This window comes from Athene noctua, chromosome 10, assembly GCF_965140245.1.
Source record: "Athene noctua chromosome 10, bAthNoc1.hap1.1, whole genome shotgun sequence".
Classification (NCBI taxonomy): Eukaryota; Metazoa; Chordata; class Aves; order Strigiformes; family Strigidae; genus Athene; species Athene noctua.
The window spans coordinates 21,817,328-21,843,793 of record NC_134046.1 but is presented as its reverse complement, the minus strand read 5'-3'; the positions used below and the strand labels follow the sequence as shown (position 1 = coordinate 21,843,793).

The 26,466-nt window shown below is 39.8% G+C and overlaps 1 protein-coding gene across 2 annotated transcripts in view; it reads left to right on the top strand.

The window, feature by feature from the left end:
* The window catches only part of VGLL4 (vestigial like family member 4), a 92,234-nt gene that overhangs the window by 41,932 nt on the left and 23,836 nt on the right, over nucleotides 1-26,466 (top strand). The window contains exons 1-2 of one of the 2 annotated variants that reach the window (XM_074913765.1): nucleotides 2,819-3,301; nucleotides 24,144-24,333. In XM_074913765.1, coding sequence (XP_074769866.1) covers nucleotides 3,220-3,301; nucleotides 24,144-24,333 — 272 coding nt within the window. In that variant the 5' untranslated portion in view covers nucleotides 2,819-3,219. Of the gene's footprint in view, nucleotides 1-2,818; nucleotides 3,302-24,143; nucleotides 24,334-26,466 lie in introns of those variants that run through there. The other variant, XM_074913767.1, reaches the window with a different exon arrangement.

Sequence of the window (26,466 nt, the reverse complement as noted above, 5' to 3'; positions counted from 1 at the left end):
GTTGAGCTGTTCAAGTTTTCTTTCAAAGAAAGGTTTCTTATTAATGGATTTTGGTTTTAGAATGCTTGAGATACATTCATATTGATAATTTCCCCCCTGTTCCTTCACTAGGCATTGTCTTACTTTCAGCATGGATATTTTAATTTAGAAATTCATAAAGCTCCTAGTGTTTGGTACTTCTTTACTATTATTTAATGTGAAGCAACTAAGTTGTTCATTACACAATATTTGATAAGTGTTAATCATAGTGTATACTGTACTGCTGAGAGCCATTCACATAATAAAGTGATCATTACTCTTTAAAAATCCGTAGACCAGTGATTACTGGTCTAATAAAGAAGACATCTTTATTAGTGTCTGCACAGCACTACTGAGCAGTCAGTGTTTTTGTAGGCAATACCCAACCTTGCTTTTCCAGACAACTCGAAGTATGTATCTTTGAATATAGAGGGGAATTTATATTGGACTTTGAACTATAATGCCCTTTGGTAGCTAACACAGTATGTACAAACCCTGTCTGGTAGACCACTGCTGTAAAGAAGTTTAGAATATTGCTTTCTTTTCTTCATCACCTGCACTTCCTACAGAAATTTAAGTATTTTAAGTTGGAAAAAGTAAATACTTATCTCTTCTTATCTTTCTGAAGCATCCATAAAATGTGATGTATTGATGTAAATTCAGGGATGCTCTCTATATTAGAAACTGTACATGTCAGAAGTATCTTTCCAAAAAAGCTTTGGCGTACTTACATAAGAAACTTGCATTTCATGCTGAAGAAATGTGCCTCTTCTGCTGTGTTGTAGGTATGGATTTTTATCACAGTTTATATTTTAAAGGGCTAAGACTTCTTTGCTGCCTTTATTAAATGGCTTGTTTAATCTGAAGCATTGGCATAGAGTATCTTCGAATTTGAGTATGTACAACAGGAGCTGCTATGTAAAGCTTATAGTCCCTCCCCCTGCTTAAAAATCATAACGTTCTTCTCTTTATTAAAAACATTTATCTTTCTAGAAAACACCATGCACTACTTTGGTCTGGAGATGTGTGGCTGCAACTTCTGTGGTAACAAATCCCGTGAAGCAAAAAAACAACTGCAGCCTTTTTATCAGGTATCATCCAAGAAATGTACTGTTTCCTCAGCGTTAAGTACCCATTAAGTTTTGACACCATGTTAAAGTCTTAAAGATTAATAGCACTTCTAATTAGGAGAGTGCCCTTGCTGCATATAAATAATCAATAAAAGGCTGCTTGACCTTCATCTTCCCAGCAATGCAGAATTCCTCTCGGGTAATGTGTTTCCTACTGTATTGAATTCAGCACTGTTAATGGACATGGTCCTTTGGTCGAAGCACATAGGTGGATAACACACAGGACTATTTTTTGTATCTGAAGTGAGGAGAAACCTCATTTCTGTTCGAGGGAATCTTCCTTGGAGGTAAATGTTTTATTCCTATTTATCAGTAGTAAATTTAACTAAATTACCTAACCTCACTGCAGCGTCCTGCATTCAAGCAGTACTTTTCAGAATGCCTTGCCCAAAATGTCACTGCATGAGTTGCCTCGGTAATGTACTATCTTTCCCTTCTCTAACAGAGAGAAATTCCCAAGGTGGCAATGAAAGTTTGTTTCTGGTTTTCACTGTCTGCTCTTGTGTGAAAATCCTCCATCCCGGAAAGGCAGGGATGGGTGATGTTCCCAGACAGCCAGGGCAGAGGGAAGACTGGGACTCCATTAGCTGCTTTTGTTTGTCTTGGACCGAACTCTCCCGGTATTTATTTCTCTTCTTCTGTCAAATCAGACTTCAGGTGCTGATCAGCGGCAGGAAATGCAAACTGATGCCCCTTAGGTTCGCACATGCTTCCACCCCTACAGATGTTCCGCCCTCTTCGGATGAGTCACGCACATCTGTATAAGCAGCTGGAGGCTTTGTGATGGAGGTGGGGACTGCAGAAGGGCAGACCACATCCTGAGATGAGAGCGACTGCTCTGAAAACCTCCATCGGTTCTGTCGTCTAAACCGGAGCTTTAACAGCTGTTAAAAATCCCGAACGCTGCGTGTTTAACTGTTTTAAAGGGGTTTAAAAATCAAGTGTAATTGTGTGCTGATTGAACTACAGCAGTGCGTGGGTATGCGGTGCCCGGCTGTACGCGCACAGGTACACCCACTGCACTGCCTTTCTTGGCTCTTGGCTGTCTTCAGCATGGCCGAGCTGCTGGGCCGTTCCCTTACTGTAAAACAGCGTTCTCTTTCACCGTGATGGCACCGGGAGATGGCTGAGGCCATGCTAGGAGATTAAGTACAAGTTTAAGAGAAAATTAATTTTAAACAGCTGGATTGAACTCGGTTCTCCTGCTCCGCAGCCCGACCAAAAAGTTGCTGTGGGTCGGCTCCTGCCCCGTGTCCAGAGGAGGCCCCTCTGCTCCCCGGGCTCCCCCTCCATCCTCCCCCTCCATCCTCCCCCTCCATCCTCCCCCTCCATCCTCCCCCTCCATCCTCCCCCTCCATCCTCCCCCTCCATCCTCCCCCTCCATCCTCCTCCTCCCCCCGGCAGTGCCCGCGGTGGTTCCCGTCGGGAGCGGCTCGGCCGCGGCCCTGCTGCACAGGCCCCTTCTGTCCGGGCCCTCCACCGCCGCCTCTTGCTTTCAAACACTCGGTGCATTTAGAGCCTGATCTTGTGCAGAAAATATCCCTGACATTTGAGGCGCTCCAGGGATTCAGTGCGCAGGCGCGGTGCTCCCGCCCGCTGGCGAGAGGAAGCTGGTTTACATACGAGTCATACCAAGCATAGCCTGCATGTCAGCGCACTCAACTTGCAGCGGGCTGTGAGCACAACTAGTGTGTCTTTGTCCTAGGAAGTTTCCCTTGTTTCTGTTTTTTTTTTTTCTTTTTTTTTTTCTTCTCCTTTTTTTCCCTCCGCGGTTATTTTTTATTTTTAATTTTTTTTTTTTTTTAATTGGAAAAAGACTTGAAAAGTTTTTAGACAGCCTTCTTTGTACTGAAGGGCACAGTATACTGTAGTTCTCCGAAGTTCGGCAGGGAGAGTGCGTGTGCGCGGTTTAACCCCTCCGTCTCCCCTCCGCGCGCTCCGTGCGGGTCAGGCGGAGGCCGGGCCCGGGGCTGGCCCCGCCGCCGAGCCGGCCGCGCTCCGCACCCGCGCCGGGCCTCCCCCGAGCCCGGGCGGCAGCAAACGAGCCGGTCTGTTTTTGCTAGCCCGATAAATGCTATTTATGAAGATGGACCTGTTGAACTACCAATACTTGGACAAGATGAACAACAACATCGGCATTCTGTGCTACGAAGGTAACGCTTTCGCTTCGCCCGCGCCTTGTGCCGGCTCTGCGCGCTGCTGCTCGGGACTGTCCCTGTCGAGCGGCGCAGAGACACCGCGCAGGCTGCGCTCCTCAAGCTTTGTGGAAGGGATTCTTGTCTTTTAATCTTTTTGTTTCCGGCAACGAGTATTTTTAGTGTTAACTTTATTTTTTTCTTAAAGAGAGCGTGAGTTGCGCTAGCGTGAAGGGGCCCCGTTGCTGCTTTTCCGGCAGGTAGAGCTTTTTGTTCGCCGTTTCTGTGGCCGCGGGAGCAGCAGCCGTTGGCGAGGTGGCGGCGGGCGCGCCTTCGCCGCTCCGGGCCCGCACAGCCCGCGGAAGTCCCGCGGCCCTTTGTCCGGCTGCGCGGGGCCGCCGCGCCCGGCGGCCATTGCGCGGGGGGGCTGGGCGCTGGGCCGGGCCCCGGGCCGGGCGCGGAGCCGTGCCTAGGCCGCCTGCAGCTCCCGTAGGCTGGCGCTTGCTCCTGCCGTGGCCAGCGTTAGTGGTCCCGTTTGGAAGTGCCCGACGTAACAGGGTAAAGTGAGTTTCTTAATCTAGTGGAGTTTTATCTACGTGCAGTTCGAAGAAGCGGTTATGGCTTGGCTGTGCCTGGAAAGAAAGGCACCACTGAGCTAACTCAGCTTGGCAGCAGAACTGTTTTTGCTGTAGCCACACACAAGCATTGCAGAAATCTTTCTTCTGATTCAGCAGGAACATTTTCCATGTTCATTTGGAAAATAAACTTGCTGTAGTTGTCAGGGGAGGAACAATAAGGAGTATACCAAGGACTAGGAGCTATCTGTTTTACTCTTCAGAAAAAGACCAGGCCAGGAGACAGGGTGCTGAACCTCGCTTTGGAGAATACCATCTTTTCTATCATTAAACCAGCGTGGCCACATTTCTTTCCTTCAGGAAGTGGAGGGGCTCCCTGTAGAACTGTTAATATCTCCGTTTCATTTTTTTTCTTCTCTTATCTGCACAAATATCTATTTATTTGCTTGAATAAAGGTCTTTTACAGGAGACTGAGCTTGCCCATCAGCACTGAATAATATAGAGCTGGGATTGAATAGAGTTGAATTTTCAAGCTCTTTCTTATCCTGTGCTTTCTTCATTACAGAAAGAAAACAAAGAAAAAAAAAAAAAAAAGAACAGATTTCAGGATCCTTTTACTTTTTCATTGTTCTTTGTAGTAACCAGTGCTTTCTTTGGAAGCAATTGACAACTTCTAATGAAGACCGTGAAGTTTTGCATAAAATTCTACTTACATGGTACATGTTCCTGGGTGTTTTGTTGACTAAGGCAGGAGAACTGTAGTTTTGGCTCATTATTTCAATTCATTATAATTATGCCTGATATTTATGGAAGATTCTTTCCAGCCCCCTTTTTCCCCACCCTCTTCTCAAGTAATTGTTATTTAACCAGATCTTAGCTTTAATAGTTCAAAAGCAAAAAAAACCCCACCGTTTAAAGAATACACTTTATTATAGCAGTCTTTGTTTAGTTTAAACATCTGTTGCTATTTTCCTTATTCTGGAAGTTAACATTTTTAACACTAAAATAAACACATGCAAAATGGAGAAAAGAAAAGCAAAACTTCAGTGGTGTTCATAGTGAGGTGTTTATATCCCAGTGGTCTAAAAAGTATAAACACTGGCAACATCTGCACTGAACTCGAAGGGTGTTTTGGAGATGCCTATAGATCTTCCATGCCTCTGCCACAGTATTTAGTTTATAAGTGAGTTGTGTCAGCAGTGATGGATCCTGGCTTTTCAAAGACACTGCTGCAGTAGTAACTATATTGACGACAAAGTGCCCTTTCAAACTCAGTTAATTAGGATTTACTGAAAAGTACTTTTGCAGCTGTAGGATCAGATACAAACAGATTGTATGATGTGAAAATAGGCTTGAAATTTCAGAGAAATAATTATGTACCTATATGCCACAGGCAGTAAGTGAAATGGATTCCTTATACCTTTAGGTTCTCTCTTGAAACACTTGCTTTTGCTTATTGAGATAATTGGTATGCTGGTGAAATGTGTCATTATCGTTTTATGAGGTTTACTGGCACTTTTAATCTTTCACCTCTGCAACAAGGCACTGGAACTATGTGCCATTGCTTTGTAGCTGCAGCTTACAGGTAGGGGATGTATTGGTACATAAGAAACAGGGAAAGTTCTTCCATCGTGTGCATTTGCAGGCCTTTAGTTCAACATGGAGTAGAAGAAATGAAATTTGCCTCCCAACACGTCCTGCTTTTCCTTGTCCAGCAAGAGTTACAGGTAGCAATTTGTTATCTCCAAGTGTGAGACTCCTGAGTGAAGCACTTGGTTAGTCTTCCTTGACTGGTAGGTGCAAGAAGCCTCGGCTATGTCTTAATCTCAGTCTGTTTTTAAGTACTGTCACTCCTGATCATGCCCCAGTGAGTATGGGAGCATTTATTCACAGAGTGCAGTTGAGTTCATAACATACTTCTCATTTTGGCATCTTACTTTGTGGAGATCTGGGAAAAGAGAGTAGAATGGTGACTATTAAAGATGGGATCTGCTTTATGGACAGAAAAGTGTCTTTTTGTTGAGTTTGAGGTGAAATGGGAGATCTAGAAGTTCTCCTATTAAGCATTAAGAAGTAATGGTGTGTTGTAGATTTAGCTGACTGCTTTGTAGTATGGAACCCTGCCTGAAGTTGCCTGTTTTCTCAGACATAAGATTTTTTTGGTTTATTACTGTAAGGTTGGTCTGATGCTGACATGTGTTGCCCAGAGAGATTGTGGAGTCTCTGTATTTGGAGATACTCAGAACCCAACTGGACACAGCCCTGAGCAACCTGCCATAGTTGAGCCCGGTTTTTGAGCAGGAGGTTTGGGCTAGATAATCGATCTCCAGAGATGCCTTCAAGCCTCAGTGCTTGTGTGATTCTGTAGTATGATGGAAAGTTCTGTACACTCATGTAATTAAGACAGCCACAGCCAGGAAAAGGATTATAACCAGAGATGGTGTGAGAGGGTTTTTGAAAGGGGATCCAGAACGCTGAATCACAGAATAAAGCCATTCCCTTTCCTCAGGGTTTTTTGTTTTATACTGATTATTGGTGTCCTTTTGAGTCTTTTCTTAATATTATTACTACCTTTCTTATTACTAGTTTGTGATGCCCCATGATAATCTCAATTTTGATTGATGCTTTTGAAGGAAAATCTTAATTTTAACAGCATGGTGGGTTTTTTTACAAGTTTCATAAAAAAGAACATCTGAGTTTTGTCTCCCTCTCTGGTGAAAGAAAATTTTTAAATCATTCAAATGAGAATGTTTAGACTTTGCCAGTGGGAAGGTGACAGTTATATCAGCAACGATCAACCATTTCAAGCAATTTATTGTAATCTATTTGGTGCAATAAGAAAGAAAAGAAGAACTAATTAGAGAATTGTTGATTCAGCATCTGTTGATTTTGTTGATGTTGATTTTTAGCGTGAATGCATCTGATATCCTCCTACTAAACATTTGCTGCCAGTTATCAACAGTGGCCAGTTTAATGAGTAGTGCTTTCATATAATTGTTTTCTTCTTAATGAGCTCAGAGACATCAGAAGACTCTTGGGGGACTTGCCCTCGCTGAGGTGCAAAGGCCGTGAAGCAGAACCATTCTGTACCAGTCTGGCATTCCCAGTGCTTCGTATCAAATGACAAGCACTTGATCTGGGCATGTATTCAGAGGTAGAACATCTGCATCTTGTTTTGCAATGGAAACTCACTTAACTTTAGCTGAATATTCTTCCTCCGAGAGCCTTGTGTGTGAGGTAATGGCAGGAGGGCTCAGAGTTAAACAAAACAAATCACAGGTGATCCTGCTCTTTGACTAGTGCAGGGGCAGCCTAGCAAGTTTTGGCTCCTCGTTTCCAATAGAATATGTATGAGAAGGTACAGTGTCCCAGTAGAAGATTTGTTTCATTTTGTTGTTTATCTGAGGGAGTGTACAGATGGTTGTGTGTTGGAAGGCAGATTTCTGTCTTCCTTCCTCTCTCTCCCATTTTCAAATGCTTTGCGTTATTACTACATTCTCAAGGCTTGAACTGCTGTGCTGGGAAAGGTATAAAGAAATGCAATAAGATGCTAAGAAATCCCCCAGGCATGTTATGAGACTTGGAGCACTCAGAATAGTTATAGAGTTCTCTGGACAGTCCAGAAGACTGGATTTTTTTAATGAAGAAAATTGGATCCAGATTTGTAGAAAAACACCCCTTTTTGGTTTCAGGACAGCTTACATTAGTTAGTGGCATATTACATAATTATTTCACTGACTTCCTGTAACAGTGAAGCATTAGTTGGCTACAGCACTGAGCTTGCATAGCTATAGATCTTCTTAGGGCACTGCAAGGCATTTTGAATATATGCATCTCTTCCCAAAAAGTCCAGTTTAGATGTTTGATATCAAACAAGGAGCCTGAAAGAGGTTCTGCTAACTTCATTTGCTTTTTAATGAAATGTAACGTGTTTTCTTAAGTTATAAAGAATAGTTTCCATCCATTTTCTTTGCTGACCTTGCATTTTACTCTGGGCTTGTAACATCAGTTTCTCCTATTAACTCTGAAGTTTAGTTTAGTTTCTAAATATATAAAATGACTAACATTATTATTCTATTAAGAATTAGTGAAATAATAAATGGGGTAAAAATCTCCTTCGTGGTGAATTAAGTGTTCTTAATTGTAATGCAGTGTAAAATTTTTGTTTAAAGTCATATAAATTAAGATGCACCTAGAGAACATTCCCCATTTATAGAACATTCTGTGGGGTTTGCTTTTTCAGTGTGTCTTATCTTCAGGAAAAAACAATGAGCTCCAACTTCACAGTTGGGCTTTTCTTACTCATTTCCTCCTGGTGTGAAGTTGGGAATATCCTCTTCAGTACTGACATCAAAATTCAGTTTATTTTCCTCATTCATCAAAGGCAAGATAGATTTTGGTCATACTTAAGCATTTTTTTCTCTGGAGTTCTGTTGTTCTCCTCATCCTTGATGCTAGTTCAGCATTTGTACTGAGAACTCAAACAAGGAAATTAACAAATACAATAGTGGGTTATCCCACAACTGTCAATAGATAAGATAGGCAGCACTTTTTTTGTGAAATAAAAGGTAGTGAGGTTTGTAGCAGTAAGTTGAATTCTGTGATAATGAGCAATTTGCTTAAAGGCTGTAACTTGTTACTCACAAGTCAAATTTGTTACAGTGCCAGGTCTCTTTGGATATAAATCCAGGGATTTTAGGAGACATTGAAAAAGCTTAAATTGCTCCAGAGTTTGAACAATGCACTGTATTGTATGGAGAACTGTTAGAGAAAAAATAAAGCTTAAACAACAGTCTTCATTGTGTGGCATCTAAAATTATGAATGAAGAAGTTCATCCATATGTATTGGTTTTGCCTTTTTTAAATATCTGCTTTGCATGAAAATAGTTGACTATTAATTTCTTCTTCAGGATTAATACAGATGGGCCTTTATATTTGATTTTGGCTGAATAGACGACAGTTTTAACATGTTGCATGCAGACAATGTGCCAAGCAATTTAGCAAAGTTGTTTACACTAACAATAATCCAGCAGGACAGAGCCTATAATTTTTGACTGATAATAGTATGAGGTAGTGATGAATACAAGTTTCTGGAGGAGTGTTTACAAAAATGGTATTATACTTTTTTAGTGTTAAAGAGTCATGAGTGGTTTTGGTTTAAATTTCTTTTTTAAAGCCACCCAATTTTTTCTTCATCATGCACTCCCTATCATCTCCCTCAAAATTACTTTACAAATCAGCGTGGAACGATTGCTGGACACAGTCACTCTTAACCTTTCCCTTCCAGTAAAAGCCATGCACTTTGGGAGATCATTGACTGTGCAGTATAGCGCTGCTAGATGTTGTTGTATAAGCACTATGCAAAGACTGTGGGTTCAGTAACAGATGCACCATGAGTGCCATGATGCACAATTTGAATTTCCTGGAGGCAGATTTCCCTTGGTGCTTCATTTAACAGCTTTTATTAAGAGCGAGCTGACGTTCTCATGCCTGTCTCTACAAGTTGATGTAATGGCGCGTGTAGCTTGGTGAGTACTGGCATGTATCTTGCCACTCTTGGTGGGACGGAAGGAGAGGCCGGAGATCATCAGCACAAGTTCAGTTTTGAACAGGCACTTGAGCTCTTAATTAGGGTTGTCCCTATCAACTTGTAAACCTCATGTTACAGATGGATGGAGTTGGAAGAGTTTTATTCTTAATGTCAGTAGTAGTTTGGCACTGATTCTAAGGTAAGGCAAGCTTGGAGCATTTTACTTGTTAGGAAGGAGCTCTGTACAGCTTTTTCTTGTATAACCTTGGTGAACTTAAAGTAGTGGTGTTCCTGGGAACACCACAACATTGGTTTTAGCCAGAGTCACCCAGAAATTCCAGTGAGGTGGTGAGCCTTCATCAAAGACCTTTAGATATACCTAGTTTTAATAGAAACGTAAGTCCTGAGAATCTTAGGCAGAAAGCAGTAAGAGTGTGGGGGACAAGTGTGAAATGGAGTTTAGAATGTTTCCTTTAACTAAGTTTCATGGCACTGTTTGGTATCAGATTAACACTTTTTTCTTTGCTTTTTAACTTGGTTGTTGGTAGTGTTAAAAACAAGAACTTGTTAATGCTGTACCTCATGGTGCAATGTCCCGTGTGACACTTTGTGCCTCATTTTGCCTTTGGAGGAAAAGATCATCCCCAATGTGGTGTACATGGATGGAGGTAGATAGTGTTTTGGATATGAAGTGGGGTGTTACAGTCTTTGTGACATCAGAGGAGGAAAGAAAGTAAGCCTTCATCAGGCAGGTGCCAGCTTAGTTCCTTCACAAAAAATGGCTCCTGTCTTCATAATACACATTGTTACAAGAGTCTATCTTTCATTATTTTAAGACACATTCTTTTTCACTCTTCATCATTTTGGAGTGTTCCTTGTCAACTGTGAGAATCAAGCATTGCAGTGTATAACTTTCCTCCCATTCTTCCAAGCGTTGCTAGCAGGTTCCAGGAAATATATTTGCTCTCCCAGGAAAAGTTTGGAACCAGTTGTGTTTAAAAAGCAATAGTTTTTCCTGGAAACCCATTTGACAGGGCAGGCATGGAAACCACTCAGCATTACAACTCCCTGGTTTGCAAGACTTAATATTTATTCCTCAGCGTGCAGAAATAGTTTTTTTGACTTTAAACATGGGTTGTAGTTAGAAGTAAGAGAGATTTAGTAGATGAGCCTATCTTCTTTTTTTTTTTTTTTCCCAGGATGGGACTGTCGCTGCTGTATGGGAATATGTCAGTGTTGAAATACTTACTATGTTTTATTTTAACCAAAAATCACAGAACAGCAGATGGCAAATAGCTTCTGTAGCAACCATCTACAAAATGCCCAGCACAGCAATCTTTTGAGTAAGAAGAGTGAAAACCAAAGCAGCTAAGTGGAATAGCTGTTGGTTTTCTGGGAATGAGTATTTACTTGTTTTGCAAATGGCATTATCACACTTTGGTTGCACTTTAGGAGTGGTATTGTGACTTCCAATTTTGTTATTTAATTGTCAGTGTTTAGTATGTCTCACTTACGAATGTGAATCTAGATATTTGTAAAATTAGCAGGCCTTGGCACTTTCAGAGTAGAACCTTACAGAAAATAATGTTTCTTGACTCCAGATTACTAAATTTGAGTTGTTTTCTCTGTTGCATTGCTAATTGTAATTAAATGATGGTATGAAGAAGGTCAAAGTTGTCCAGTCAAAAGGAAATTATTTCTATGAATCTGCGTTATCTAGGAAGACCAGTATATGTCACACAGGAGCTAGCCAAGTAAAATAAGACTAGTTGTTCTGTTTATATTCTTTGGAAAGCAATCTGTTCTAAAGCAGGAGCTCTACAAAAAGTACTCAGCATATAGAAAAAAAAGTTCACATAAGTATGGTACCTCCTTTGTGGTGGTTTTATACAGAACACATTAAATGAAGATGGAGTGAGAGAAGTGCGGTATGATTCATATAGGACAAGTTTGAACTCAGCCAGTTTCTTGGATTTAGTATAAATATTTATGGCATTGAAGGGGATTTTTTTTTTTTTTTAATATGCTTCCTTGTGCTCCAGATCTTTTAGATGTCCTTCTCAGACATCTGGTGTGCATTGCTGCTTGTTTAACCCCCACCCTTCAGTTTTCATGCTGTGGCATCTTGGAGAGCTATCGCAGTCACTCTGTGGTCGGCGTAAATTAAATCTCATAGAGCCAGCTGGGAGAATGCTGACGTGCACACTTTTCCTGCTGAATACTCTAAAAGCAGTGGCTACAGTTAGAGGTGAACACTTTGCTCTTGTCTTGCTGTAGGCATCATACTGAGCTACTTACCAAAGGTGTCAAAAATACGAATTCCAGCATTAACAATGATGTTTACAGACTCCCAACTAGTTTCTCTCTTAGAAGAAGCTTCTTTTATCAGCATTATATAATCAATGTATATAACTTAGCTCATAAGCAAAAAAAAAATTAATAGTTTTCTTCCATTAAAAATCCTTAAAAGTCCTTATTTCTAAAACTGTAACTGCTTTGAGGTACATTACGCTTGCCTTAACAGCTAATCTGTGGATGTACTTTGTTTTTCTTTGTAGTACGGTAAATTGAACACTACCCAATTTGATTTCAAATGTTTCTCAATGAGTCCATTTAGAAGCAAGTATGATAACAAACATTTAAATACTCATTGTAACATATTTATTTTTGTAATCCTCTCTGCAGAATTCTAGTCCTCACAGAAACCTAGTTAATTCAAACTTCAGCTACCCCACGAAGTAAATAGTGAACATGATTTACAGAGGGGAAAAAAGATCTGTAATTGGTTAAATTCACATAAGTCAGGGATAAGGCTGAGAGCAACATTCAGAGTGCCTTGGTTGTAATACTTTGCCGTAGCTGCTAAACCAAAGTGCTTTTACCTGTTTGTTTTGAGACGTGCAAATAAAAGTTGTAATTAATAAGCTAAGCAGATAAAGACTCTGGTCTTTGAAGCTTGGACTGGTGATACATGGACTAGGTGCTTGCTTTCTGATCAGCAGTCATGGGGGGAGCAGACGCTTCTGGACTAAAATCTCTTGTGACTGTGGTTCATCTATAGTGGAGCCCTTCTAAACTGAGATGATGAAATCTGTTCCGGTGGAAGCAGTTGAGTCTTTTTAGCTGATCCAAGGAATGAGCTCTTACAAAAAATAGTGGGATGGAAGAATTTTAAGTTCCTGTATTTGAGCCATGGAATCTCTGCAGGTCTGTTCTTTTATATTTGAAGCCTGTTGGGTTGCATAAAAGGAATGTGCCCACTGATGCTGACAATTTCATAATTCTCTTCAGAAGATGAGTTGGGATGAGAAACTTCAATTAAATAGCAGTCCAACTGTGGTCATGCAGTGCATGGCTCAGCAACAGGCAAGCTGATAACCCATTTATGACCTAAAGCAGTGCTTCCAAACCTTCTTAATTAATGCAGTGTCTCACTGCCCCTGAAGTGGCTGTTTGGTTCCATTAAAAAATTCACAATGGTATTTAGTAGAGTGCCTGCTTAACTATGTGGTGGAACATCTTTATTGTGTAATAGAGAGTAGATCTGCAGAAATGTTTGGGATGTACATCATTCAAGTAAAATGGGAAAGGATTTAGCAGATAATTAACTGGGGAGTAATATCATAGTCATGTAGTGAGAGATTTAATTTCTGGATCCTGTGGAGCTAGTACCATGTGAATGGTGGGACACAAACATACAACTGACGTTTTTTGTTACCTTCATTTCATCAACTCATCTGCTCTTCCCTGTCTTTTCTCTGAAATGAGTTGCTTCTGCAGCTTTGAAATAAATAAATAAGGAGCCTGGAGTTAAGTTAATCAGAAGGGAGATTCAGCTAAAGAATAGTAGGTACAGGGGGAGGAAGACAAAGCTCTCATTAAAGGTCTCGGAGAAGTAAAGTGTAACTCTGGTACTACTCACCCATTCCAATCCCATGATTGTCAAGATAACTTCAAATATATGAATTTCTGCTTGTTCCTTGCTTTTCCAAGTGTTCTGGAAAACCTGCCCTCGGTGCCCAGAAAACTGTGAGAAAGGCTGTCCAGGCAGCATGTAATTTTTTGGTAGCAAACACAATCCCTCCCTCTATCTTTCCTGCGTTGCTTCCCCTTGGAGAGAACATTTATTTTAAGCGACCCTGCAACTTGGCCCCGTAAACCACCTTCCTTCTTGTGAAATAAACAGTCCAGCTACAATTTAGACAGTGCTTCTGTATATCCCGTAGCACCATAGGGCTGTCTCCCTTTTATCTCTCTGAATCTGACCTCTGGCAGTCTCAGTCATTGCATGGTAGTGCTGACTTGGAGTGGGTAGGAGCGTTAATTCAGATCCATTATCTTCAGTCCTTTTGAGGAGGAATTAGTAATGTTCTCTGGTACCAGGTTTTTCACAACTGAATCTTCTAGTGGAACAATGGTTTTCAAACTCTTGTACCCTGTGGTTACTTAAAATTCTTCTGTCGATCTCTTCGTAGTGAGCTTTTTTTCACAATAAAATTACTTATCTTAGTTGCATGTCATGAACCCAAGATTGAAAAATGCTATGTCAGAGGCACAAAATTAATTTTATCTTTTTCCTAAGTGGTGGTGTGTGTCTGTTTCTTTCAGAAGACAATCTTTTCAGGAACAATGGTAATATTTTGGGGGTTTTATGTATCTTTCTTTATACCAGCACCCCTACCCCTGGAGAAATTAGGTGGCATCCTTTCCTCTCCATCTTATGAGCCACACTGTTCTCTGGGCTTTTCTAGAAGATGAAGCCTTCACAAGTTTTTGATAATTAAAACACTACATGTGAGCAACATCTGAGGAAGACTGTTGGGTTGTGTATCAGAATAATACAAAGCCAGTGGGTTGAAGGATCTGTATTATCCAACCTTGTAGTGCTTATGGTGAGCTTGAATTAATTCTCTTCTACTGGCTGAGGCACTGGCTGGGTCATATCTCAGCCCACTGCCATCAGTTACAGTAAAACCCTGCACATAAGGAACTGGCAAGCTGACACGTCCTCCTCATTTTCTATGTAAATAGCATGATCAAAAGACTATCTTGTTTTCATCTGAATGGCTCATGTAGTTTGCTGTTGGATTCAGAGTGCCTGACTGCCCTGCACAGTTGTCATTGCTCTCTTGCTTCCCCTCTGGAGAAGGGATTTTGGAGCCCATTTTGGAGGACAAAGGGATTTTGTTCTTTACAATGGATTCTTTGTGGGAGATGGGGTGGAATTGTTCCGACACTCCATGGATTAGTCTTCAATATTCTGACCAGCTTGGTTGAAGGGGCTCTGTGTTCCTTAAATACGTGAGTTCATTTCAGACAGGCTGCAATCAGGTAGCAGAAGACCAAAACCGAAATGGAAATTTTTCATGTGTTTGCTAGGCCTGTTGTAATTTGCTCATTTCACCTCAGTTTAGGAAGAGATTATTCTGTTGGTGACCATGAAGGTGGCAGCAGCTCCTAGTTGTGTGTCCATGTTCATGGGATGGTTAAGGCTTGCCTCCCATCCCACCTCCTCCTGTCCTGTGGAAGCAGCTTCAGGTATTTGACTGCTTGGCCACATGCCATATGGGGAAAATGCAGTAGCCATGACTTTTGCTTTTTATGTGTTTTGAGGGGTTTTTTTTTGTTACTTACCATTTTGAGTCACTTGTATGCTACTAATAGGAATCCAATCAGGGAACTTAGCAGAAAGCTTTGCAGGACTTGCATTCAGCTCTTTTAGAAGGCTATTTTTCTTGACACTCTGAATTTTTCCACATGTAGCAAAGGAGAATAATGTGAAAAAAGGTGTTCGGAGCATGTTTATAGTAAACTACAATAAAAGCTTGCTGTATATCTAAAAATAGATTCCAATTTAAATAAGTGGAATATTTTTTTTAGCTTTGCATATAGCACCTTTTGCTTCAAATTCTTATGAAAGAAGAAACAGTGCACGATTTATTTGATTTAATTTTAATATGACCCCATTAGAAGTGAACTCAAAAATTAATGTTTTAAGCATGGTTGCTGTAGAACATACTGACTGTGCTTATATCCACAAGGAGCATTGATTACCCAGTGCAGTAGTCTAGAATTTAATTTCTCTTACAGGATCATATCCGTAAAATACCAGCCATCAGAGCAGAAGGTGGTGTTTCAGACCTGAGTATCTACATTGCTGTCCACTGACAGAAGCAGTGTCTAAAAAAACCCTGAGAGAGGGTAGCTAATGTTTTCTGTCTACTTAGGAGGAATTGTTCAAATTTGAGCTTTCACAAATTGAATTTGCTTTTTGTCTCTCTTTGCCACTGCATGAAAGTACATAAGGTATCATTTAGTATGTTGAAATACTGCTTAAACACCCAATCTAACAATTTTTTCTGTTGTGACCTTGATGTGACTTCGATTCAGTTTTGAAATAGGTGACAGATCTGCTAGCTTTGATTGTTTCTGCTAAAAGACAGGCTAGGCTTTGATCAGTTTAGCTTTGCTGTCTTATGTAACACAGTAAGTCATTTAGCTGGGTGACAAAAGAACACCTAGATCTGAAAACCACCATCGTTTTAGAAACCGAGATCTTCAACATCTTGACTTAGTTACATTTCATTCACAGTTTTTTATTGATGGAGCTTTTACATTTTTAATAAAATCACATTATCACACTGATAAAAGTAAATAATTTTATCTGGCAACTTTTAAAATCCACTTATCAGAAACGTGAAAGAATGCAGTATATCAGTTTTGCAAATAAATTAAAGGAAGCTGAATTCTGATATGTTTATTATTGATACGTTTATTATTTAAACTTTTCAAGCCGGTAGTTTTAATTACATATTCTGGAATGATTGTCTGTATTAGGAATTACTGTAACCATCAGCATGGTGTTTGTTTCCCGCTTTCTTGAGTGTATGCATCCCATAAGCATTCCAGCCAGGTTACTAGGTGCCTCTTACTCTGAGGCCCCAAGGCTGGTGGGACCTCACCTCTCTTCATGGGTCTAGCCCACAAACACTTGCCTAGAATCTCTATAGAGATTTCAGCTGCATGGAGGAGAAAACATTACTTAGAAACTTAAATGACTAAATTTCAGTATTGCTGTGCAGAGAGCATGGTGTAGGGATACACCAGAACTACTTACAATACTTAAGAATGCAGTATGTTTTGACAGCATTAAATGGATCGTATATCTTTTTGCTTCCCCAGTAAATACGAATGTCATGTTTTCTATACAAATATAAGAATGTGAAATTTACTGTTTTCTGCAGAAAATGTAAATGATGCTTCTCCCTTTGCGTTCCTTTCTCTTTTATCCCCCACCTCGTTTGGGATGCTCTTGTTGGGTCACGCTGGTCTGCACTGAATAAAAGTAATCTGTAGCCTTCTATACATAGGAAGTACAATGAATCTGAGGAGCTTAGCAGTTGTACCATCGTCAGCTTGTTCAGGAAGGTGTTACTGTCAGTTTTGAAGTTAGCTGCGGCACTTCTGACAGTTTCCTTTATGTGCCGGTATATTGACTGTGGCTTTTACCTGAGCAAGGGTTGTGTGTGTCTGACCACACATGGTCACGGGACAAGGGTAGCCAGAGAGTGACGATGTGTCTGTGTGGGACAGTCCACTATTTTGTAATTACTGTAGGTCTTGCTTGCATGCCAAGCCCGGTGTTGGTGGGCAGGGCTGGGTGGCCCAAGTCCAGCGCCGTAGGGAGCCAGACACGTGCTGCTCTCTGTACCTGGTCGTGCTTGGTGGCTGCTCAGCACCGCAGCTTGCCTTTCTTTTGTGCAAGCCTCTGTAATGCATTGAGCAAACATCAAATGGTAACTTGTGTTAAATTTTAGTCCCTCTTAACAGACCTTAGATGTTTGATGCAGGGCTTTCCTGGGAGAGCTGTCAGAAAGGAGAGCTCTTTGGGAGCAACCCTGCTTCCTGAGCAAAAACCCCATCCTCAGGCTTGAACCGAGGGAAATCCTGTTTGGACATTGATGTTACCAAGTATTGTAGACATTCCTGTTGCTATTTATCTGGAGATCAGTGCAGTCTAGCATCGATCGCATTTAAATCTTGTCTGCCAGATAATTGCAATCTTTTTTTAGCCGTAGTTTACATGAGTACAGGTACTCTAAGCAGAAGAAAGGAACGATATTTAGACTTTCAGTTCAGACAGGTGCTGCAAAAGTTAGCTAAATGGGACATGTTCTTAAAGGGAGATCTGCAGATTTATGAAGTAGTCTCATGCTCTGCAATTGGACCTAAGCCTGAGTTCATTATTGGGTTGGAACAGAACACAACCCCACAGTCACAACTGTTGAGGTGTGAAAATTGAAATTTGACAGAGGAAATATTAAGGAGCTCTGCCAGACCAGAGCATTAAAATTTATTCCATCCTGCTTGCTTTGTGGCATATCTGCTGCCCTTCTTCTTTCCATGCCATCAATTTCTTGCCTACTTACCAAGATATTTTTTTACAGGGTGGTTTTTTTTTTTTTTTTTTATTTAACACCAAAAATGTATTAAAAGGAGACTCTGTTGGTACCTGGTTACCAGAGTGAAGAGAATTTATTTCAATCATAGTTTAAGTGGTCAGCTAAGACATTTTACTTCTCCTATGTTTATGAAGTCGTTTGTAGAACTCAAATATGTAGCCATATAAGTCAACTCACGTATAGAGAGTATACATATGATATTTTCTACAGCTATGCTTTTACAATATGATGAGAGAGAATATAAGGTGATGTAGTCAGTTTTTCACAGTACATTTGAAGGAGCAAATACAGTTACAGTTAGGTTTGGGGAGGCAACTGTGCCATTTCCCACCTGCCACAATTTAGTGTTTTGTGTATAATACAGCATTTTCAATATATGTTAAGTTGAAATCTGCTTTAGCCTGTGCTGCTCATCTCTGATTAACAATGTGTTTTTTTAAAGGGTCCTCAAGCAAGCATGCCTGCACTCTGCCAGTACCTAAATTCTGTTCTTTGTGCAGTCTTTTGAAAGAAAGAGGAGGAAAAAGTAGGTGGAGATGATTGAATGCAGAGGTCACTATTTTATGTTCTTGCTTGCAATGTCAAGCATAATGTGTCCTTCATTGGCAGGCATGGTCAGATGGAGGAGCCAGAACAGAATAGTCGATTTAATCTCTGTATTTTGTTTTTGGCTATGGATTTTCTGGCATACATATCTCTGCACAGTGGTAGCCAGAGCTTGGTTCCAGGAGTAAGTGCTTTTCATATGTTTTGTAAACGGAGGAGAACGGGACTTTGCCAATTTTGCTGTACATGTATATGTGATTTTTTTGGTTTCTGTTAAATTAGCTTTTTGTCATACTACAAGAAAGCCAGTAAAATATGTGTCAGATAAGTGAATCAGTCAGTTGGCTGCTGAAAGAAATCTATCAATTATAATAAAAAATATTTCCAAGATCTAATTTCATAGTAGTGTTTTATGATTAGGCTGTTCTCATTAATACTTAATTTTTGTTGTTCCTGTAGTTTGCTGCTTTATTATGCTTTCCAGGTAGGCCTGTTTTATATACTACAAAGGAAATACAGACTACTGTGACTTTGTTACAGCATTTGGCAGACTGTTTCCCAGAATTAAATTTTATTTAAACTCACTTTAAATCATATCTTTTATAGAAACTGCAAACCAAAAGTAAAGTAGTGGTACAAAATGATGTTTTTACATAACGGATCTTTTTGTTTGTTTGAGTAGGGGTTATAGAAATATTCAGCAAATATAAATAATTTGTGACTGCTTAGGATATCTTTTTTTCATGAACCAGAGATTTACTACTGAGGAGTCTGAATGGATTAATCAATTTTCTTTGGTCAAGCAAGTGAAATAAATCTGCCTTAAATTACATACTTTTAAGATTGTCTGAACTATTTCACACAGACTTAATTTCTGGGGAATTTCCCAATTTCAAGGATATTGGTCCTCTTACAATGTATATAGTATGCTGCGAAGTGAGACCCAAACTAGGCAGCTGACAACATGTGCAGATTAATTCTGTACTGTGATTCTTTTGTTTTGATAACTTGTTTTGATGACTTGTTGAATTGAGTAATTTGCAGTGACTTCCCTGCTTGGTATTTGATATCTCAAATCATGTGATTTTTGTCCACGAATTGGAATTTTTATGCCACTTATCCCAATTTATGTTGGCACAGGCTGACTTCTGTGTTTGAGATGGCAGAAGAAAACGTGCAATAGTTTATAAATTCGTTCCAATCTATTTGCAATTTAATCTCATGATTGTTAGAATACAGGAATAGAAAATAAAACAAATTTCATTTTATAGTATCCTTTTCACATATATATAGCTTTTGTGAATGTCTTGGCTTTTCAGCAGAAATGTTTCATATGTCATGAGAGCTAAATTTTGGTCTTGGATCAGTAGAGAAAACTGCCCTTGATCTTCATGTACTGTTGATTCCTGGGAATGTCTGGCCCTAAGAACATGAGGCAGCCCCTTTTACTAATGACCTCCTTTTACTAATGTCTGCATGGAGGTATTGGAAAAGGTAATTAAAGGTGTAATGCACGTTAATTAGAGTCTGTTAAACTCTCATGCCCATGGTTTTATTAATGAATAGAGTGGCCTAAGGTCTTGGTAATTCAATCCAAGACCTTAAAGGTAAGGACCCTGCTAGCAGACACCACAACCGAGGAATTTTTTTTTTTTTTAATTTCTTTTCAAAGTTAATAAATGTGTCCTGAATTTACTCTTGTGGACAAATCATTTGTCAGATGTAGAATGGAAAAGTAAAATGGGCAAGGGCAGTGCTGGAATTTTCTTTCAAGGAGTTCTGTTTCAATCTGTTTTAAGGACTGTATCATGTCAGTCTTCAGCTGGAAAGACAAAGCTTTTCTTTTCTGGATTGTAATTAATGCTCAGATTTTGTGCATTAATAGTAGCCAGCGGGAGAGAGGAAATTGGGAGGGGGAATAGGATATGGTAGCCATGTCTTAGTGCAGCCCATACCGAGTTGCTAGGTCGGAGAGGAAGGAAGCTAGCTGCCCAAATAGTGTATTTTTTTTTTCCAGTCTGTGGTAACTCCTGGAGTTCTCAGACATATTTTAAGACTTCTCTGGTGTCTTGCTGTCAAATCCACACTTGTAAAAACATGATTTTTGCTATTGTGATGTCTGTATTGCATGGACGTTTCAGTAGGGACACAGATACTACAAGAGAAAGGCAAACAGTGCTGAAGATCCACTGTTTACAGAGGACTGTCCTGGTGGTGTATATGTCTGAAAAGGGCCATACTGGTTTTACAAACATTTAGTTTGCACATATTAATTTGAATCGCTTTCAGTTTAGGCTCCTAAGTGGTTAAAATAAAGAACATTCTTGCTGACTGCATGGACTTCTGTCAACCGAGTGAGCGCACTACTGCAGTGCTGCTATATAGGCAGACACTACGTCACGTTGTTATCTCTGTTTAGCTTGTCTGTGCTTTATCATGTTGCCTAACAGTTTTAATAAAAAAAGAAAAAAGAAAAAAAAAAAAAAAAAGGAGAGGCCAGTATGAATAGTTGTAAGTAGAACTATCTGAAAGCAGCAGATCTGGAGTGCCTTACACCAGCTGCTTGCTGAAACAAAGACAAGTATTATGAGAGGCACAATAAATGTGTTTGCTATCTCTGCTTTCAGTTGCAGTGCAGACACAAGCCGTCACAGTAATGAATTTTGAAAACTGGAGTTTGGACTTGGGGAATTTTATAAAACACAGTTGTTTTATCAGAGTCTTGTCTTGCCAGCTGTATGATGCGAGTCTGGTTACCATGGAGTGTGGTCAGTTGGGGGAGACAAATCTAGTCAGTAAAACAGCATTTTGTGTGGTAGACTGTGCTGTGGTTTCTTCCTCTCTGGTTTAAATTCAAGTTTGGTAAGGAGGAAAGTAGTGGGGAAAGAAGTTGCCTTTTTATTTAAATAAAAAGCATTTTTAGCCCCAATCAAACTTACAGGCCACACGAGAACTCCTGGTACAGTGCAAATACAGTATATGACTCTGCAGTTTGTCCCCATAAACAATGTAGAGATATTTTTCCTCTTGATCTTCCCCTGTTATCTGGACTCTTTGTTTGGTATTGCTCTCCGCTTGCTGTGTGTCTGCAGGGTGGGCTCTGCAAGATGCTGGGCCCCAGACACTTGTCTCTTCTCACGAGGAGGGTACTCGGTTTCTTCCAGCCTGTCCTGGAAGAGCTCTCAGTGCTCCTGCCTGCTCACTGCTGCCACCTCTTTTAAGTTCTGTTAATTTGATGAATTTTGGCCCTATGGCCCTGTGGTGCTGCAGATACACTGGACAGTTCTTATATGTTTATCTGAAGGCCCTCGTGCCCCCTGCATAGTTACCACATTACTTTATGAGTAAGAAAATGCATTACCAAATTTGACAGGCTTTAATTAGAAGCCATTCCTTTCTTCACTAGATTTCTTTAAAATGGGTTTCTTTATGTCCAACAATAGCAATAACATTTTTACCAGATTTTGTACTCAATCTGGATGTTAATATATAAATGCTGTTGTTACCATACATATAAGAAGATTAATTTTTGCAGGTTTTTTTAAAGAAAAAAACCCATTGAGGTAATTGTATAGTATCAGCCTCCTAGTTGCTATTTGGGAAAAAGGAAAAGTTTCTAACTTAGAAAATTGGACAGTGTCTAGAGATTTTTGTCTTCTGTAAACACCAGAGTTAGCTTTACATGGATATTTAGGTTGCCTGTGTTCCTGTCAGTATTTGCTCAGGAGAAGTCAGTAGGAGTTGGGTTCCTACATGGAATCTGTAATTCCTGTAACGGAATTTTGTGTTTGAATCTTCAGAAGTGATCTGAGATACTGCAGAGGAAAGAATTATTGTGTATGGGTGGGATGAAAGTATCATAAACCTTAGTTGATGAAAGTTTATCTTTTGACATTAGTATTAACTTATTTTTCTCAAAGATAGAAGTAAGGGAGATTCCTCACTGAGAGAAACCGGTATGATGTGGTTTACTTCTAAAATTAAGTATGTTTAGAATATGAACACTATGTAGGTGGAGGTTTCTACTGGCAAAATATAAAGGCTGAAGAAAAAATGCAGAAATTTTACTGATACGAAGATTATTTCATATGAGAGGCCCTTTTGATAAAAACTTCTCCTGTGACATTAGAGTGGTTGCAGGGGGCTTCCCAATTAACACTTTGTTTTGAACAGGAGGGTGTCTGGATGTCTGTCTTAGAGCATTTGCAGTAGAGCACAGTTTTTACTATTTAGAGCTGAGATGGAAAGTTCCTATTTAGATTTGGTGCCAGAGTCTTTAATAGAAATCATGACTTGTGGTGTATTATAGGTCAGTGTATATTTGCTAGTTTATATTATGCTGACTAAATTGGCAAAATGCTTATTTTTACTGGTAAACATTCAGGAGGTTTTCTCCTCACTCGTTCTTTTTCCAACAAAATAGTATTTGTCGTGTGTGGAATTAGGGCAGCATTTTATAAATCATCTGCCTCAGCGATGATGTGAAAATGTGTGGTGACATACAAAGATTTCCATTGTCAGGTACCTCAGGGCTGTAGATCGAGTTAACTTCATCCTAATTTTAGTTCTGGAAATTATGGCCATGTAGAAAACAAAATGCTTCTGGCAGTGTAGGAAAAATACAAACTTCAAACTCTAGCAAAAGTGGCTATTTCAGGAATATTACCAGAATAGGTAACCCTGGTTAATTTAGCTCCTCTCCAAGCCCCTTACAGAGCCTCCAAAGCATTTTTTTTTTAACATCTTTGAATCCCTATGAGGTCTAAATATGACCTGTGGCTGTAAGGATGTGAGTTCCAGTAAAGTCCATAACTGCTGGTGAAATTCAGCACTGTGCTTTAGGCTATACATTGAGTGAGACATTTAATTGAAATGGGAGCAGTGCTGTGGCACACTTTAATGCCCGCTTAGTAACAATATGTGAATGTGTTTATGCGCAAGCTAATTGTATCATTTCTGGAATTATTTATACACAGCTCCCACATGCAGTGAATGGCATTTTCTGATAAGTGTTAGATTATATAAATTTATATTCTACTCACTACTCTACCATCAGTCTGACTAGTTGAAAATTATCATTCTGAAAATTGAGATTTTGTGATTCTTGTGCTGAAGAATTGTTCATTGTTTCAAACGTAGTTTAAAGGTATAGAGGAGGACATTTAAGGACAAACTTAAAACTTGCATCAGCAAGGTACAATTTTTTCCCTAATTTTTACCTTGCACAGTTATATACCAGACAAGCTTGTTTTGGACAGCTTTTTGTAAAAGGAATCATTTGAGAATTTGAACGTTTGTTCAGTTTTAGATCTTGAATATTTGGCATAAATGTGAACTGTAGCCCTGGAATTTCTAACCACAACCATAAGAAAAGGAACAAAGCGTGTTTCATTGCGAATAGTCATGCTTTGCAGAATGAGGTAATGAAAGTTCAGTGCTGGAATGGCAGCTTGTAAGGAGGAATGCTTCTGAATAAAAATGCTGTTGGAAAGATGTGTTAGCTCAACCTTTCAGATCATCTGGGGTGAGTTGACCCCTCTTATATTACCTTTTTTCAACTGTTTATTTCAGCATGAAGTACTAAAGTATGGTTTATGACGCCTTATTTATCTTGCAACCATGTTAAATTTGCCTGTGCAGACCTGAATCTGGTTGGGAAATTTTTCTGCAAGAATGTTTTCAAAGAGAATGCTGTTTTACCTCTCTTTTTCCTGTCGTCTTCATTCTCATTGTCTCCTTCCTGTAGGTGAAGCAGCTCTAAGAGGGGAGCCCAGAATGCAGTCTCTTCCAGTATCCTCTGCTCTAACCAACCATCGAACAGGCCCTCCTCCTATCAGTCCCAACAAGAGAAAGCTCAGCATGGACCAAGGGGATGATGAGCTAGACTGTGAAAACGACCATGTTTCTAAAATGAGTCGAATGTTCAATCCGCATCTGTAAGTGTCTTGCTTTTATTACCTCTGGTCCATAGATTTTAGTGCTATCCTCTTCATTTTTGTGTCTGCTAAAATCATACTGCGTCTAAAACTTTGTGCTAGATTTTTCCATTGTTCCAGTTTGTACGGAAGATCGGCACAAAGACTGGTGTGATTAGATGGGTCTTCTTGTTTTCTTTTGTTTTCATACAGCATGAAGTAACAGGAATTAGCTCAGCTTAACTATTTATAGTAAAACATACATATTCACCTTGCAATTTCCAAAGTATTGTTCATTTGTTCTTTGTAATCTGCTCATTTTGCTTCTCCTGGTTCTCTCTGTACTCTCTGCTGATGGGGGTGGGGAGGCAGAAGGAGGGGAAACAGAAGTGCTTCGCATTTTTTTGAGGCCGGGAGATTGTGAGCCAGCTGCTCCATAGTCTGCCTTGACAACTGGGCAAGCTGCAGTTGTTGCTAAACATTACTTAAAGGATTGCACCACAGCTCTGACAGTCAGATGTGGAATTTTTCATACAGGTAAGGTGTTGATGAGTGAGGTGCATGTGTTGGGTAATCATCAAATGCCATTCTTGCTGTGTTCTCATTCCGGGGAAGGCAAGTCTGGTTGGCATGAAGCGTACAGGCTGAGAGACTTCCTTCCATTCTTGGCTGGAGGAAGTGATGGGAGCGGCTCAGCCGTCCAGGGCCGCCCCATAGCTGTGCTCCTTTCCCTGCTGCCTCAGCTCCTGCAGCCTCTGCATTCCTCGCATTCCACGCTGCTGTGGACTGTTGTGTTCAGTCATAAGATGCGGACAGAGGTATTTATCCTCAAATAAATCACTGTAGTGTTAGTCAGAGGCTGGGCCTGTAGTCTGCAGTCTTGGAATTTGTTACAAATCAGGAATCCAGCACTGAAGTAATGCAAAACAATAAAAGCTCACAAGCAGAGAGGCGCTTCTCATTTACAACATACCTTGTTCTTTCTCCTAAAAACTTAACTATTTATAGCCTTTCCTTGGAGCTGAGAATGCTGGTATGGGAAAGAACTGTATGCTGCATTTCTGTGGCATACATACATGGCACAACTGAAGAAATTTGTGGCGTTTTTGAATTGTTAGGTAACTTTGTGGGAAAAGGTGTGATTTTTTTTTTTTTTTTTAAAAAACACCAACTCATTTGCTAGTGATGAAATAAAACACAGCTGGCAGTTACATACATTATAACACTTTATACAGTGGAGGCCATAAAAATAATGAAGTCTGAACCAGTAGAATCATGTGCAACCAAGGTTCAAGCTAAAAGGTAGAGGCAGTTACTTCGTGAGGTCTCTTAGACATATTTTAAAGCTATCTGGTCTTTACCAGTATGGTATGTTTTTACTCATCCACTATGGTACCTTTTTACTCAATAGATTATTTCTGTGATTTTGTATATGAAATGTACATCTTATAAAAAAAATAATAATAAAAAGCACCGGTTATAAATAAATATAATATAAATTTAAAAACCCTGGTGTTCATGTGTTGGGACAGTATTTCAGTTAAACCATCTACTGCAGATGAATCATAATCTAAAATAGCATACACAAAGCCATCTTTTTTCTACTTTATTTTGTAAGTTTGATCTGGCCGTATGAAAACATGCGTTCAACTGAATATTATAAAAAACCCTTTTGTGATGTATCTGAAATAGCTGAATATCTGTGTATTTCAGATATATCCTAAAAGTTCACAAATGTTCTCTGTATTCTACTCCCATTTCCCTGCCATCATCACCACTGAAGTTATTTTCTTGAATGTTTTTCATATTTTCCCTCTTTTTTGGATTATGACATTTGGGTTTAACAATAGAAGTGGATTACTCCGTGGAACTGTTGTAAAATTTTTGTTTTGGAGATGGGAAGTGTGTTGTAGAAGCTTGACTTGTTTGCACTAAAAATAAGACAGTAGATTCGAAGAAAGAAATCATTTCTGGAACACAATAACAGCAGTCACAGTCACACTGTAGCAACTTGGGGTTCTAGAGGTGTAAGTTTGATAACATTCAATTTAGAAAACAAAACCCATAAGAGGTGTGGAGCATAATGTGGAGACTAGACGACATGATAACTTCAGTGCTAGCAAAGACATTTTTGTGATTTGGACCATGAATATG